Here is a 14288-nt window from a genome sequence, read left to right as displayed (position 1 = left end):
GTTTCACCACTTGACTATACAACGCCTCTATGTTACTGTTGTTGTTATTACAATTTGTCTGTCTGCTAGGACACTGCATCTTTTCTGATTCTTTGTCTTTTATAGGAGGTTTTGGTAAAATTATTCCTTGAGGCTTTGGTGCCAAAACTGGCTTGGGGCCTGTTCTAGTACGGGGTTGACTACGTGGTCCCTGGAAATTTGGTACTGAATAGTCATCAGTGTTTGGATTATATGGATATTCATAACCAGACGTTTCATCATTTGCTTGTTTTCTCCATGCAGCCGCCTCCATTTTTACTTCTGAGTACAGCTGGGGAGGGTCATTTGTATGTATTACCCCCTCTGGCTCATCATAGATATGATCTTCACTTGCAGGAGGTGTTTTTGAAGAAACCACTCCCCCCACTATTTCATATCTCACCTGTTCATACAGATCTGAATATAGTGGAGAGGAAACCTTCTCCTTATTGCATACGCTGTCCACAGGATCTGAATACAGAGGATCAAAATGAACTTTTACCCCCTTGACAGAATCTTTAGGCTCCGAGTAGACGGATAGATGCTCATTGTCTGCAGAGTGATGGGCAACTGGAGAGCGAGGAGGAGTGCTTTTCCCGGGTATTAAGGGATCAAATTGGTGCTGAGGTGGAACCATTTTACCTGCAGGGAGATTTGGAAGAACTCTTCCTTTAGGTGCCTTTTCCTCAGCATCTTTCCTAGGAGTTAACTCATAATTATCACAAGTCTGATTTGTGGGAACCTCTGTGTCCAAAGAGCTTTGCTGATTCTCTGAACCTTGCTGAGCATGAATGGAAGACTCGACTTTCTGAAAAATCTCATGTCCTTGGGAGGTCTCAAATGTAAAATTTCCAGGACCTGAGGCACATCGTCTGCCAGCTTCAAAAGAAAACATAACCTGAAAGTAGAAGTACAGAATCACTTATCCGGTGTTATTACTGGATAAAGAGAAGAGTGAAAGCTGCATATAGAATTGAAATATTTGCACATTTCACACCAATTATAGAGGCTCTTCAGGAACTCACATTTGTGAGAACATGTCCTATGGCCTAAACAAATAACTTCCCCCACCCATGAAAGTACATTAAAGATTTTGGAGGGTGTCTGTGGAAATTTGCCCCATTGGTGAGGTCAGGAGCTGATGGTGAGTTACAACATGAATTCTGGATGACTGAATGTAGTAATTATCCTTACAGAGTCTGATAAATGATTTGTGATATTTCATTCCCTTATAACTGAAGGAGATTTGCAGACTACAGCTGCTTTCTTATAAATAGATTGAAATTGCTTTTATAAATGACAGGGATGTTATTATAGAAATAGATTTTCATTGATGAAATCACCTTTGAAAGCAGTGGCTGTAACATAAAAATACAGAATTATAATGAAGCACTTATCAAATAGGTAAGCCGATATCTCTGCCCGAATCAAACTCCAAACTTGTTCAAGTCTGCCTCATGTACGGCCCATGTAATGCTCATGTACGGCCCATGTAATGCTCATGTCTGCCTCATGTACGGCTCATGTAATGTTCATGTACGGCCCATGTAATGCTCATGTACGGCCCATGTAATGCTCATGTACGGCCCATGTAATGCTCATGTCTGCCTCATGTACGGCCCATGTAATGCTCATGTACGGCCCATGTAATGCTCATGTACGGTTCACGTATGGCCCATGTAATGCTCATGTCTGGTGAAAACTAATCCTAACCCTTCTTGTGTGGTTCATGTCTAATTCATATCTGCCTCATGTATGATTCATGTCTGCATCGAGCTGGCTTTGTACCCCGGGGCACAATTGTCTACAACGTCTTTGTATGCTGGGGTATTACCTGAACTGCATAATTTGGAGGTGTAAAGCAGTTTACCAATCACGTTCTCAGTCCTGGGGTAATTAGTGAAATTAGAAAATTGTGCAATAGGGAATTTTCATATTTATCTTGTGATCCATTATAAAATCACCTGAGCACAGGTCCTTTATATCTTCCCTTCTCTATGAATAGGTAGCAAAACAATCGTTTGTGTCACCTACGACAGCCAATCAGGTGCAGCCATCATTTTTAGGTAAAAGCCAAATTCTTTATTCTTAATAGTAACAGATACTGAATCCAACTCCAAGTCATAGAAGAGAAGGAACATGTTTGGGCAGAGCAATGTCTGTAAATTCTTATTGCAGTTCTTACCTTGTCCCTTCCGTATCGGCGCAAAAGTTTGTAGGGCCAGGAATAAAGGTTTTCCTTTGTGTCTGGAGCTTTCAGAACAAGACAATCGCTTTCAGCTCGAAGAATATAAGTACCCAACAAAGCACAGCGCTCAGCCGCTTCCGTCCTCTGTACCGTCACCCAGAACTCTGACACTGGGGAAAAAAAGACACCAATGAGGTATTTCCATGATCCAATTATCCACAATTAGAGGTTGTGAGACCACATACTACACAATACACCATACTACACCACACTACACAATACTATACCATACTATATCATACTACACAATACACCATACTATATCATACTACACCACACTACACAATACTACACAATACTATATCATACTACACAATACACCATACTACACCACACAATACTACACAATACTATATCATACTACACAATACACCATACTACACCACACTACACAATACTATATCATACTACACAATACACCATACTACACCACACTACACAATACTACAGGTGGACATCTGAGTGATCTAGTGGTAATATTAGTTCTGGTGAAACAGGTGGACATATGAGTGATCCAGTGGTAATATTAGTTCTGGTGACAAAGGTGGACATTTGAGTGATCCAGTAGTAATATTGGTTCTGGTGGCACAGTTGGACATATGAGTGGTCTAGTGGTTATATTAGTTCTGGTGACACAGGTGGACATATAAGTGATCTAGTGGTGAATATAGTTCTGGTCACACTGGTAGACATTTGAGTGATCAAGTAGTAATATTAGTTATGGTGGCACAAGTGGAGATCTGAGTGATCTAGTGGCAATATTAGTTCTGGTGACACTAGTGGACATATGAGTGATCTAGTGATAATATTAGTTCTGGTGACACAGGTAGACATTTAAATGATCCAGTAGTTTTATTGGTTCTGGTGGCACAGGTGGAGAACTGAGTGATCTAGTGGTAATATTAGTTCTGGTAACACAGGTGGACATATGAGTAGTATAGTAGTAATATTAATTTTGATGGCACAGGTAGACATCTGAGTGATCTATTGGTAATTTTAGTTCTAGTGGCACAAGTGTACATCTGAGTGATCTAGTCGTAATATTAGTTCTGGTGACACAGGTGAACATCTGATTGATCTAGTGACACTGGTGGACATCTGATTGATCTAGTAGTAATATTAGTTCTGGTGGCACAGGTGGACAATGATCCTATAGTAATAGTGCTCCTAATGATGGAATATCAATGAAGGAAATTTGTATATTTTTAATGTAATGGCTTCACTTACATTGCCACCATTTATGTTTACTAATGTTAGTTTTTCCATAGTACAGATCATCTGTGATGTGCACCGTCCTCTGCTGCCCTCTGGTCTCCTCCTTGGAAGTTTTACTCAGGATAGTAACCAGGAACAGAACTTGGGGAGCCCTCAGACCATTCGAGTTATCCGGTATCGTAACATCTATTACTCTATTTTAATTTCTCACATTTCCTGTCTTTGTACACTACAAGTGATATATGATTATCTCCATCTAGAGCTTTGTCCTCACAGGGAGTTTGTGGCTCCTTGTTGTATGGACTTCCATCTATTCTTAACCCCTCAGCATGCTGGGAACTGGACTGGGATCAGCTGGAATCTAACCAGGAGAATTTCCAGGCTTTGTGTCATCACTTACAGGTAGAAATAGCAATTTGTCATGTTGAGTAGGGATGAGCGAGCAAGAATAATAAGTTCGATCTTGCGGCGAATCAGGCCTTTTTCCCTTACTGAAATTGTAAGCGAAGACAGCCTTCTGATTCGCCGAGAAGTCGAGCTCTCGCTGAACAGAAGGGTTTTCAGGGCTGCATAATGCAGCCCTGGAAATCCTCTGCGATCCCCGGGCACTAGAGATTAATTAACCTCCAGTGCCCCAGGGATCACACACTTTTCTCAATGAATGCAGCCACAGCTTCAATTATTGAGAAGATGCTCAGCACAGGAGAACCTCCTGACATTGTAATATAGGTATCTCTTACAAATGATACATTTGTGGCTGTAACATGTATCATTTGTAAGAGATACATATATTACAATGTTAGAAGGTTCTCCCTTGCCGGGCATCTGCTCAATGATTGCAGCTGTGGCTGCATTCATTGAGAAGAGTGTGCGATCCCTGGGGCACTAGAGGTTAATTAACTTCTAGTGCCCTGGGGGATCGCAAACAGGAGGATTTTTTACCCTTTGTTTTATAATATATCTTTTAGACCCAGCAGCTTTCTCTTCTGGGATGCAGTAGTCGCCGATCAATGCCCTGGGCTCCACCAGTCTTGTCACATTTTATTGTGTCTGCCTCAGACTCAATGGCTTTGCTGCTTCGTCCAGTGGCTGTCAGGGAGCTCCTACTTCCAATAAAATCTACAACACTTCCTGAAGCTGTAACAGATGGAGCTCTTCACCGAGTTACGGTATGACAGAAGATGCATGCAAACTTCTACTGGGTACAGGTATGGAGGGAGGTGCACACAAACTTCTACCACAGGTACAGAGGTACACATGACCTACTGAGTACAGGCACAGAGGAAGGTACGCATGACCTACCGAGTACAGGTACGGAGGGAGGTACACATGACCTTCCGAGTACAGGTAGGGAGGTACACATGACCTACTGAGTACAGGTCTGGATGGATAGACACATGACCTACAGAGTACAGGTACGGATGGAGGTACACATGACCTACTGAGTACAGGTACGGAGGGAGGAACACATGACCTACCGAGTAGAGGTACGGAGGGAGGAACACATGACCTACCGAGTACAGGTACGAAGGGAAGAACACGTGACCTACCGAGTACAGGTACGGAGGGAGGTATACAAAGCATTAGCATTCTACCAGTTACAGAAATTAAAGCAGGTGCACATGATCTACCAAGTACAGGTATGGAGGTAGACAAAAACTTAAAAGTACAGATGTACGGAGAGGATTTCTGATGAATGTTGGATCCAGGTACACATTGGGAGTGCTCGATACAAACCCTGATACAATAGAGAAGCAATTTGACATAAACAAGGATACACAAGAGGGGAAAGGGGGCAAATATGGGTATGCTGGGGAAGCTCTGGACACACATTGATACACATACAGTACAAAGATACACTGGAATGCTAGACAGATGGATACACCTGCAGGGCACTGGATACATGCATGGATTCACTGGGGGAGTGTTGGGGAAACAGGTTCATTAGGGTAGGGCTGGTTACACACACATCCACATACTGAAGATTGCTAGATACACACATTGATACCCCAAGAGATTACTGGACAAAGAAGAATACTAGGGAAATTAATGACTCACAGATACAACTGGGGAAAACTGGACTTGCCCAGGTGTGCCAAGGAGTGCTTTACATGTAAGAGGAAAGATGTACAGTATATATATATATACCGGTATATATTTATATATATAGTTCCAACATTTTAGGCAGTGCTGTACAAAGTCCATAGTCATGTCACTAACTGTCCCTCAAGGGAGCTAACAATCTAATGTCCCTACCATAGCCATATGTCTTTACCACAGTCTAGGGTAAATTTTTTGGGGGAAACCAATTAACCTAACTGCATGTTTTTAGAATGTGGGAGAAAACCGGAGTACCCAGGGGAAACCCACACAAACACAGGGGGAACCTGCAAACTTCATGCAGATATTGTCAGTTTTTATTGTCGCATGGGCCCTACCATCACCGGCATATTTACTCTTTCCAGCGCCGTACACTATCCGGCCCCTCCTGAGCCTAAAGCACTTGGCTGCACTCTGTGCTCCTCCACATCCGGCGCACTTATGGCTAAAACGTCGGGAGCTTCCAAACTTACATATTCCCTCATTGTATTGCCAACACAGGCCTTTTTTACAGAATGCCACAGACTCGAAAGGCAACAAACTCCTGGGCCCCCCAACAAAGGGCTACCCACCAGCCCGCACTGGCGTGATCAGCTTCATCCACAGGCTATCCCTTTGGTATTCCAATGAAGGAAGGGCCGGAATGCTTTGCGCTTATAAAATTGCTTGTCATATTGCCAACACACTGCCCCCCTGTACACTTTATATGCCTCCCCTATAGCGTCCAGGTAACAAAAAAATGCTGCGCAATGCTCGGGTCCTTTTTCACCCAAAACACTGGCAAAAATTGCAAACTCCTGCACCAATTCGCAAACATCTGCGGGATTAACCTGTGCCTCCCGGTCTCCCCGTCCCCCTTTTTCCACTAACCTGGAAACGTTGAAACAGTTCAACCTGAAATCCTCTCCAGGTTGAACTGCTTCAACGGCAACAGGGAAAAAAGATCAATATACTCACCTCTCCAGACTCATTCCTGCACCTCCTGTTTCAAATGGCCCCCAAGTACACCTCTCCCTTCGCCATGTCCCCCATACTCTCCCCGAAGGCACCCCCGGTGGCATCTCCGCTCCCACCACTATCACCTATTGCCATGTTGTTGCCCTGCAACCCCCCTCCCCTGAGTGTGACCCGCAATCCATATATCCTGGACGACCCATGACACCCCACCCTCATCAGACCCTTCACTGGCGTGTGCCAACGCCCTCCACCCTGGTCTCTCACCCCCTCCTAACACCCCCATTTCCCCTTGTCTATGCCTAATAACACCACCCTCAATGCCGACATAACCTCTTGGACCCCTCCTGTCCCCCCAACCCTGCAACACTCTAGCCCCCATCCTCTTCCCCCCCTCATCTCGACCCACAGCGCTTACCAGGTCCGCAAGGGCCCACTGCCCCTCCAGCCGCCCCAATCAGAACCTCCAAAACTCATGGAGCCACATCATCCTTCAGCTCCCCCTCCAACAAGTCCTCTTCACGTGCTGGCCCCTGCTCCACCCCGGCCCTCAGAAGCCAGGGAGTGCCATGCGGCACCTTCTGGTTCCTTTAGCTGGCCAGCCTTATCATCTCCCCCAAAAGTGTGAGGAATACTACCCAGATACTACCATCAAGCATTTCCAGAATACTGCCACAAATTGAAAACGGGAAAGCGCCAACCAATTCACATGAATCAGGAACACCCCTTCCCCATAAGGTCGCCTTGCCAAGAGACGACTTCAGCTCAATTCCACAGACCCGGGGGGCAGGAGACACAATGCTGCTCCACTTCCAGTGCCAACACACGAAACCTGTCCCACTGGAAACGAGACAAAGAACCTGCAATTGAGTTAGCCTTACCTGGAATGTGTACTGCCACCAGATAGATGTTTTACCGCAAACAAAAATTTTTTTTTGATCGCTTGCATCACTTTTAAAATGTCGCAGTAAAAACGCACTTTCCTTTTTAGCAGCACCTCTCCCCAGAAGTCCACTGCCACAACTGGGGAACAATTCAAGCAATGCCATGTTGAACCAAAAACCTTCCTTTCACCACTCATCCACGCAGAGGCCCGCACACCACTTACCCAAGAAGTAAACTCCATACCTGGTGGCCCCCGCCGCGTCGGTGAACAATTCCAAACTGTAACTAGAGACCAGACCGTCGAGCTACAGCGGGAGCCCATTACACGACTACAAGAACAGGTCCCGGACCCCCAAATCCTTCCTCACCTCTCTGGACAGTGGAACGAAAATGCATGGGTGAGAAAACCCCAGCTGTCGCCCCTGCCAACTGCCTGCAGAAGACTCAGCCCATTGGCATGATTTGGCAAGCAAAATTCAACTTGCCAAGAAGGAACTGGAATTCTCACAACCGCATCTTCCGCCGCGAACACGCCTCGCAGACAGTCCACCACAAATCCACCAGTTTGTCCTCTGGCAGCACAGAGCAAGTCTGCTGAATCCAGCACAATCCCCAAAAATATAATCACCGTTGAGGGGCCCTCTATCTTGTCTCTTGCCAGTGGCATCCCAAAAAGCTTGTATAAGTGCTGTAGCATGGCCAATAGAATGTCAAAAAAACCCTGCTGCCCAGTGGCCCAATACACAGGAAATCATCCAAATAGTGTATTAAAGAATCTATCCACGCTACTTCCTGAACCGCCCAATCCAAAAAGGAGCTAAACTTTTCAAAAAATGCACAGGAGATAGAGCAGCCAAAGCTCAAGTGGAGGAAATCTGGCCTCAGTGCTGACTTCATGGACTACAAAGCCATACTGCAACACTTTTAACACTGAACTCACTGTCACCAAGCAAAATTATTTCTCTGCTGTAATTACCTCTCAAGCTTCCAACCCACGCAGCCTCTTCTGAACAATTGACTCGCTCCTAAACCCCACATCTGCTCCCCCCACAACAACCTTCTCTGTCCAAGACATTGCCACCTACTTAGAGATAAAATAGACAAAATCAGTCATGACCACATCCATCCCTTCCACCTGTAAATCATCACTGGCCTCCCTCAGCCCTTTTACTGTGGATAAAGTCTCCTCTCTTCTTTCATCATCTCCATCTACTACCTGTCCACTTCAACCAATTCCCTCTGATTTACTCCGTCCCCAATCCTCCACCCTGGCCCCCGGTATCTACCCCTCTGCTTTCATACATGCCATAATTCTCCCTATCCTGAAGAAACCCTCGCTAGACCACTCCCTACCTTCTAGCTACTGTCCAATCTCCCTTCTCCCATAGGTTTCCAAACTTCTTGAGTGCCTTGTCTACAAAAAACTCACCAATTACCTGAGCACCAACTCTCCCCTTGACCCCCTCCAGTCTGGCTTTCGAGCTGCCCATTCCAACAAAACACCCCTTACTAAGGTGGGCAATGACATCATCAGAGCTAAGTCTCAAGGCAACTTTTCCCTCTTCCTTCTCCTAGATCTTTCCTCTGCTTTTGATACTGTTGATAATACAAATCATGCGCTCCATTGGTATCGGTGACACTGCTCTCTCTTGGATTGCTTCCTATCTGTCTGATTGCTCCTTTCAAGTTTCCTTCAATGGTTATTCCTCCTCTCCCACTCTCCTACCTGTTGGTGTTCCCAGAGACTACCTATCTAGTTCTATTCAGTGCTCCTCCAGAGTATCCATCTGATTGTTTCCAGTGTCCAGCACTCCCCTAGTGTACCCATCTTATTGTATCCAGCACGCCCCAGTGTACCCTTCTGATTATGTCCAGTGTCCGACACTACCCCAGTGTACCCATCTGATTGTGTCCAGCACTGCCCCAGTGTATCCATATGATTATGCCCACCACATCCCCAGTGTACCCATCTGATTGTATCCAGCACTCCACCAGTGCACCCATCTGATTGTATCCAGCACTCCCCCAGTGTACCCATCTGATTGCATCCAGCACTCCCCTAGTTAACTCATCTGATTGCATCCAGCACTCCCCAATTGGACCCATCTGATTGCATCCAGCCCTCCACCGGTGTGCCCATCTGATTGAGTCCAGCACTCCCCCAGTGTACCCATCCGATTGCGCCCAGCACTATCCCAGTGTACCAATCTGATAGTATCCAATGATCCCTTTGTGTACGCATCTGATTGTATCCAGCACTCCCTCTGTGTTCCCATCTGATTGTACCCAGTACCCAGTTTCCAGTGACCCCTCTCTGTACCTATCTGATAGAGAGGCCCAAAGCCAGGGACTAGGAGTATGGCCTGCATGCCAGGGTGCCAGGCCTACCCAATAGGAAGGGTTAATGAGTGAGATTAGTGGTGTACCCTAGTGTACCCATCTGATGCATCCAGCACTCCCCAGTGTACCCATTTGTTTGCTCCCAGCACTCCCCCCAGTGTACTTATCTGATTGCATCCAGCATTCCCCAAGTGTACCCATCTTACCCAGATGGGTACTCAGAGAGAGCACTGGACACAATCAGATGGGTACACTGGGGGAGTGCTGGATAAAATCAGATGGGTACACAGAGGGAGCACCAGACACAATCAGATGGGTACACTGGGGGAGTGCTGGATATAATCAAATGGGTATACTTGGGGAATGCTGGACAGTGAACACAGTCTGATGGGTACGATGGGGGAACGCTAGATAAAATCATATGGGTACACTGGGGGAGTGCTGGACGCAATCAGATGGGTACATGTGGGCAGTGCTGGTTGCAATCTGATGGGTACACAGGAGGAGTGCTGGAAACACACAGATGGGTACACAGAGGGAACACTGGATAGAATCAGATTGGTACACTGAGGAAAATGCTGGATACAATCATACGAGTACACTGAGGGAGTGCAGAGTACAATCAGATGGGTACACTGGGGGAGTGCTGGACCCTGGATACAATCAGATGGGTACACTGGGAGAAGGCTGGATGCAACCAGATGGTTACACAGAGGGACTGATAAAGACAATCGAATGGTTACACTGGAGGAATGCAGGGCACAATGAGATGGGTACACTAGTGAATTACTGGACGCAATCAGATGGGTACACTGGAGGAATGCTGGACGTGATCTGGTGGGTTCACTGGGGGAGTTCTTGATACAATCAGATTGGTACACTGGGGGAGTGCTGGATAAAATCTGATGGGTACACTGTGGGAGTGCTGGACACTGGAAATGATCAGATAAGGTACACTGGGGGAGTGGTGGATACAATCAGATGGGTACACTAGGAAAGTGCTGGGTACAATCAGTTGGGTACATTGGTTTGTGGAGTTTTGGGCCCAATTTAATAGATGCTCTGGGGGAGTGCTGGGTGCAATCAGATGGGTTCACTGGGAGAGTGCTGGAGTGCTGAACTCAATCAGATGGGTACACTGGGGGATTCATTGACACAAGCAGATGTGATGCTGGGGGAGTGCTGGACACAATCAGATGGTTACACGGGGGGATTGCTGGGTACAATCATATGGATACAATGTGGGAGTGCTGAAAAAAATCAGATGGGTATACTGTGGTAGTGCTGGACGGTAGACACACTCAGATGGTTACACTGGGAGGGGGGGGGGGAACAGGAGTGCTGGATGCGATATTTTCTGGATGTGGGAACTGTTTGTGTATGTTTAGTTTGCTGACCCTGAACAAATATCTGTGGCTATCAGAAATATTCATTTTTTTAAGGTATCTTTACAGAAATGAACTGAACTGCTAACTAGGAGAAATATCTGGATAGCTGTGGAAAGTGGAAATCAGTCTTTAATCTGTGTAACTGAGCCAATTTTCTGTGTCTTTTGTTAGGAAGCACTGAGTGGCCTGGAGGTGGATACTGTGTATAACCCTCTACAGATCAGCAGCAATCTGTACAAACATCTGACGGTGGCACTTTCCCAGCCTACCCCCGCCATGCGTCCCTTTATGTGCCGAGGTGGACGAGGACATAGCCGCCAGGTGAGACAGAAGAAATGCCTTTATCCTGGCTGATATTTTCATCTTTCAGAGCAATATCTCAAAAATGTTATTTTACAAACACAAAGCATACACATTCCTTTTATTTGAACAAAGTCCAGAGTTTAATCACACCCAATCTCTTCTTTTCATAAAAGAAGAAAGTTTGTGGGTTAAAGTCTTCCTGCCCTCTCCTTGTCCAGTAATTCAATACTAGCCCAGAGTATGAAAATGTCCAGGGAAAAATATGTGCATTGGATTTGGTATCTGGCATTGGGTCAGGTGTAGGAGGGGGTGCTCAGAGTTGGGGTAGGGGCAAAGAGCAGGCATGGGGTAAAATGTGGTAAGATGTTGCTGGTGCAGGAAGGGGGACAGAGTGGAGTTGGAGGACAACACTATCTCCTTCAGAACATCTGCAGTCCCACAGAGTCACCTATAAAATATCTGCAAACCTTGACCGTCTGCTGTAGAACTTTTACAGTCTCTGACTATCTCCTATAGTATGTCTGCGGCCCCTGCCCATCTCCTGTAGTATGTCTGCGGCCCCTGATTATCTCCTGTACTATGTCTGCGGCCCCTGATTATCTCCTTTACTATGTCTGCGGCCCCTGACTATCTCCTGTAGTATGTCTGTGGCCCCTGATTATCTCCTATACTATGTCTGCGGCCCCTGACCATCTCCTGTAGTATGTCTGCGGCCCCTGACCACCTCCTGTACTATGTCTGCGGCCCCTGACCACCTCCTGTACTATGTCTGCGGCCCCTGACCACCTCCTGTACTATGTCTGCGGCCCCAGACTATCTTCTGTACTATGTCTGCGGCCCCTGCCCATCTCCTGTAGTATGTCTGCGGCCCCTGATTATCTCCTGTACTATGTCTGTGGCCCCTGAATCACCAGAACACAATGTCATGTACAGTATGTAGAAGTCTGAGTGATATGAGGAGGAGTAGGAGAGTACATCACCAGAACACAATGTCATGTACATGACTGCAGTATGCAAGACCCTATTTAAACCTACACACTTCTTCCCCCTTAACAACCAAGCCCCCTGATAAGTAACAACAGACACCTGCGGGTATGGTGAATGTGGCCTTACGGCTCTTTACTCAGTTTAAACATTTTTAACCATATAAAGCTGTAACTTTTATTTACATTACAACTATATATACCATTAACAATCAGGTGACATAATTCCCCCTCCCCCCCAGGTGGCAGCTCCTCACAGGCCTTAACTCCTTCACCACCGATTTACACCGGTATCTGTGTGGATTGATATATCTCACCTGCTCCGAGACGACACTCCACCGTCTCGGGAACAATAATAATTAAGCATATCATACCCAACTTTACCACCTCTTAACCCCTTTAAAACATTTTGAAGTCCCCATACCATAGATGGCTCTCCACACACCATTTTTACCAATCCAACTCCACCACACCGTGTCCCACGAGGACCTAACACTGCCACTGTGCTACAAGTGTAAACCTTTACACTTGTGCGGTCCTCCACACCCACAGGACTCTACGTTTCCTGTCCTGTAGTCCCAGACACCACAAATCAATCCCAACTGCATTTAAATGAACTCCATCACCTTGTAAATGTATTGAATAATCCGCCTCTAACTCTCGATGGTGAACAACAATGCCCCCATTCCTGACAATAAACCTTCCAACATCCCTATTCACCTTAGCTCTGGCCTTGTTGAGCATAGTTACAGATCGTGCCAACCACCACCATGTCCTGGCTACAATCTCCGACTACACCACTATCATTTCTGGGAAGGCCGCGAGCAACGTCAAAAAGTCCCACTTAATGTCCCTGATTCTCTCAAGGACCTAATCCCCAAATCATTGCCACTGGCATGAGAGACATGAATGTATGAATGAGATTCCCACTGTCCCTACAGTGGCGGTGGGCCCTGAGACGGAATGTGGATGGCTGTTTTAGCTGCGTACACACTTGCAATTTTTGTCGGAAAGGATCTTTCACGATCCTTTCCAACGACAAGGGACTGCACGATGCATGAACGGTGCTGTACATACAGCACCGTTCATGCTCTATGGGGAGGGGAGGGGGAGAGCGACGAAGCGGCACCCTGCTGCGCGCTCTCCCCCTTCCCTTTCATTAGGATCGGTTGTCGTCCATCGTCCGTGGATCCAGCAGGACGGTCGTTCGGACGATGGACGACACCGACTGTACACATGGCAGATTTTCACCCGATATTTGGCTGATGCCGATTATCGGGCGATAAAAATCTGCCGTGTGTAAGTAGCTTTACTCCTCCTGCTCTTACTGCTGCTGCCTGACCACTGCCTAGTACCCAGTTCTAGATGCCAGACTAAACTCAAGCTCAACAGGGTCTTCTTTTACTGCTGATTCCGCCAAGCTCGTTCCTCTTCATGTGGTTTCGCTACATAGTAGGTAGGGACAGATTGGAATCTCGTTCATCCATTCATGTCTCAAAAAGCTACAGCTTCTACACTGTCCATATAGGTGATGGCCTCAACCTCTAATGCCCTCCTTGCTCCTTCCCAGGGCCCACTGCCTCCTCCTCATGCTGTTACTGCTGCCGCCTGCCCAGTACCCAGCTCTGGATGCCAGTTACCAATGCTGTCCATGCTCCGTCTCCAAGCCCACTGCCTCCTCTTTCTGCTGTTCCTGCTGCACGCCCCAAGCTTTATCAATATGACCCATCAGGATGCAAGTATACTTCCAATGAGCCAGCCGATTTGAGTGGGTGGCATCTTTAACCTTGGAGCGCAGCTCCAAGCGGAAGTGCATGTCAATCACATCAAATTGGTGCAAATCTGCCAGAGTGG

General features: G+C 46.5%; 2 protein-coding genes across 2 annotated transcripts in view; one reads left to right on the top strand and one right to left on the bottom strand.

Annotated features, from left to right (window-relative positions):
- Positions 1–2398, bottom strand: part of DOK1 (docking protein 1) — a 2724-nt gene extending 326 nt beyond the window's left edge. The window contains exons 1-2 of the mRNA XM_072403164.1: positions 2204–2398; positions 1–916 (exon numbers count right to left, since the gene is read on the bottom strand). The exon at positions 1–916 is cut by the window's left edge and continues 326 nt beyond it. Of these exons, the coding sequence (XP_072259265.1) occupies positions 1–913 (913 nt within the window). The 5' untranslated portion in view covers positions 914–916; positions 2204–2398. The remainder of the gene's footprint in view (positions 917–2203) is intronic.
- M1AP (meiosis 1 associated protein) overlaps positions 1–12700 on the top strand; it is an 18277-nt gene extending 5577 nt beyond the window's left edge. The window contains exons 3-7 of the mRNA XM_072407007.1: positions 3535–3655; positions 3742–3883; positions 4450–4650; positions 11320–11469; positions 12677–12700. Of these exons, the coding sequence (XP_072263108.1) occupies positions 3535–3655; positions 3742–3883; positions 4450–4650; positions 11320–11469; positions 12677–12700 (638 nt within the window). The remainder of the gene's footprint in view (positions 1–3534; positions 3656–3741; positions 3884–4449; positions 4651–11319; positions 11470–12676) is intronic.
- The last annotated feature ends 1588 nt before the right edge of the window (positions 12701–14288 follow it).

This window comes from Pyxicephalus adspersus, chromosome 3, assembly GCF_032062135.1.
Source record: "Pyxicephalus adspersus chromosome 3, UCB_Pads_2.0, whole genome shotgun sequence".
Taxonomy (NCBI): domain Eukaryota; kingdom Metazoa; phylum Chordata; class Amphibia; order Anura; family Pyxicephalidae; genus Pyxicephalus; species Pyxicephalus adspersus.
Note: the sequence above shows the minus strand (reverse complement) of the source record. Positions and strands in the feature narration are given on the sequence as shown.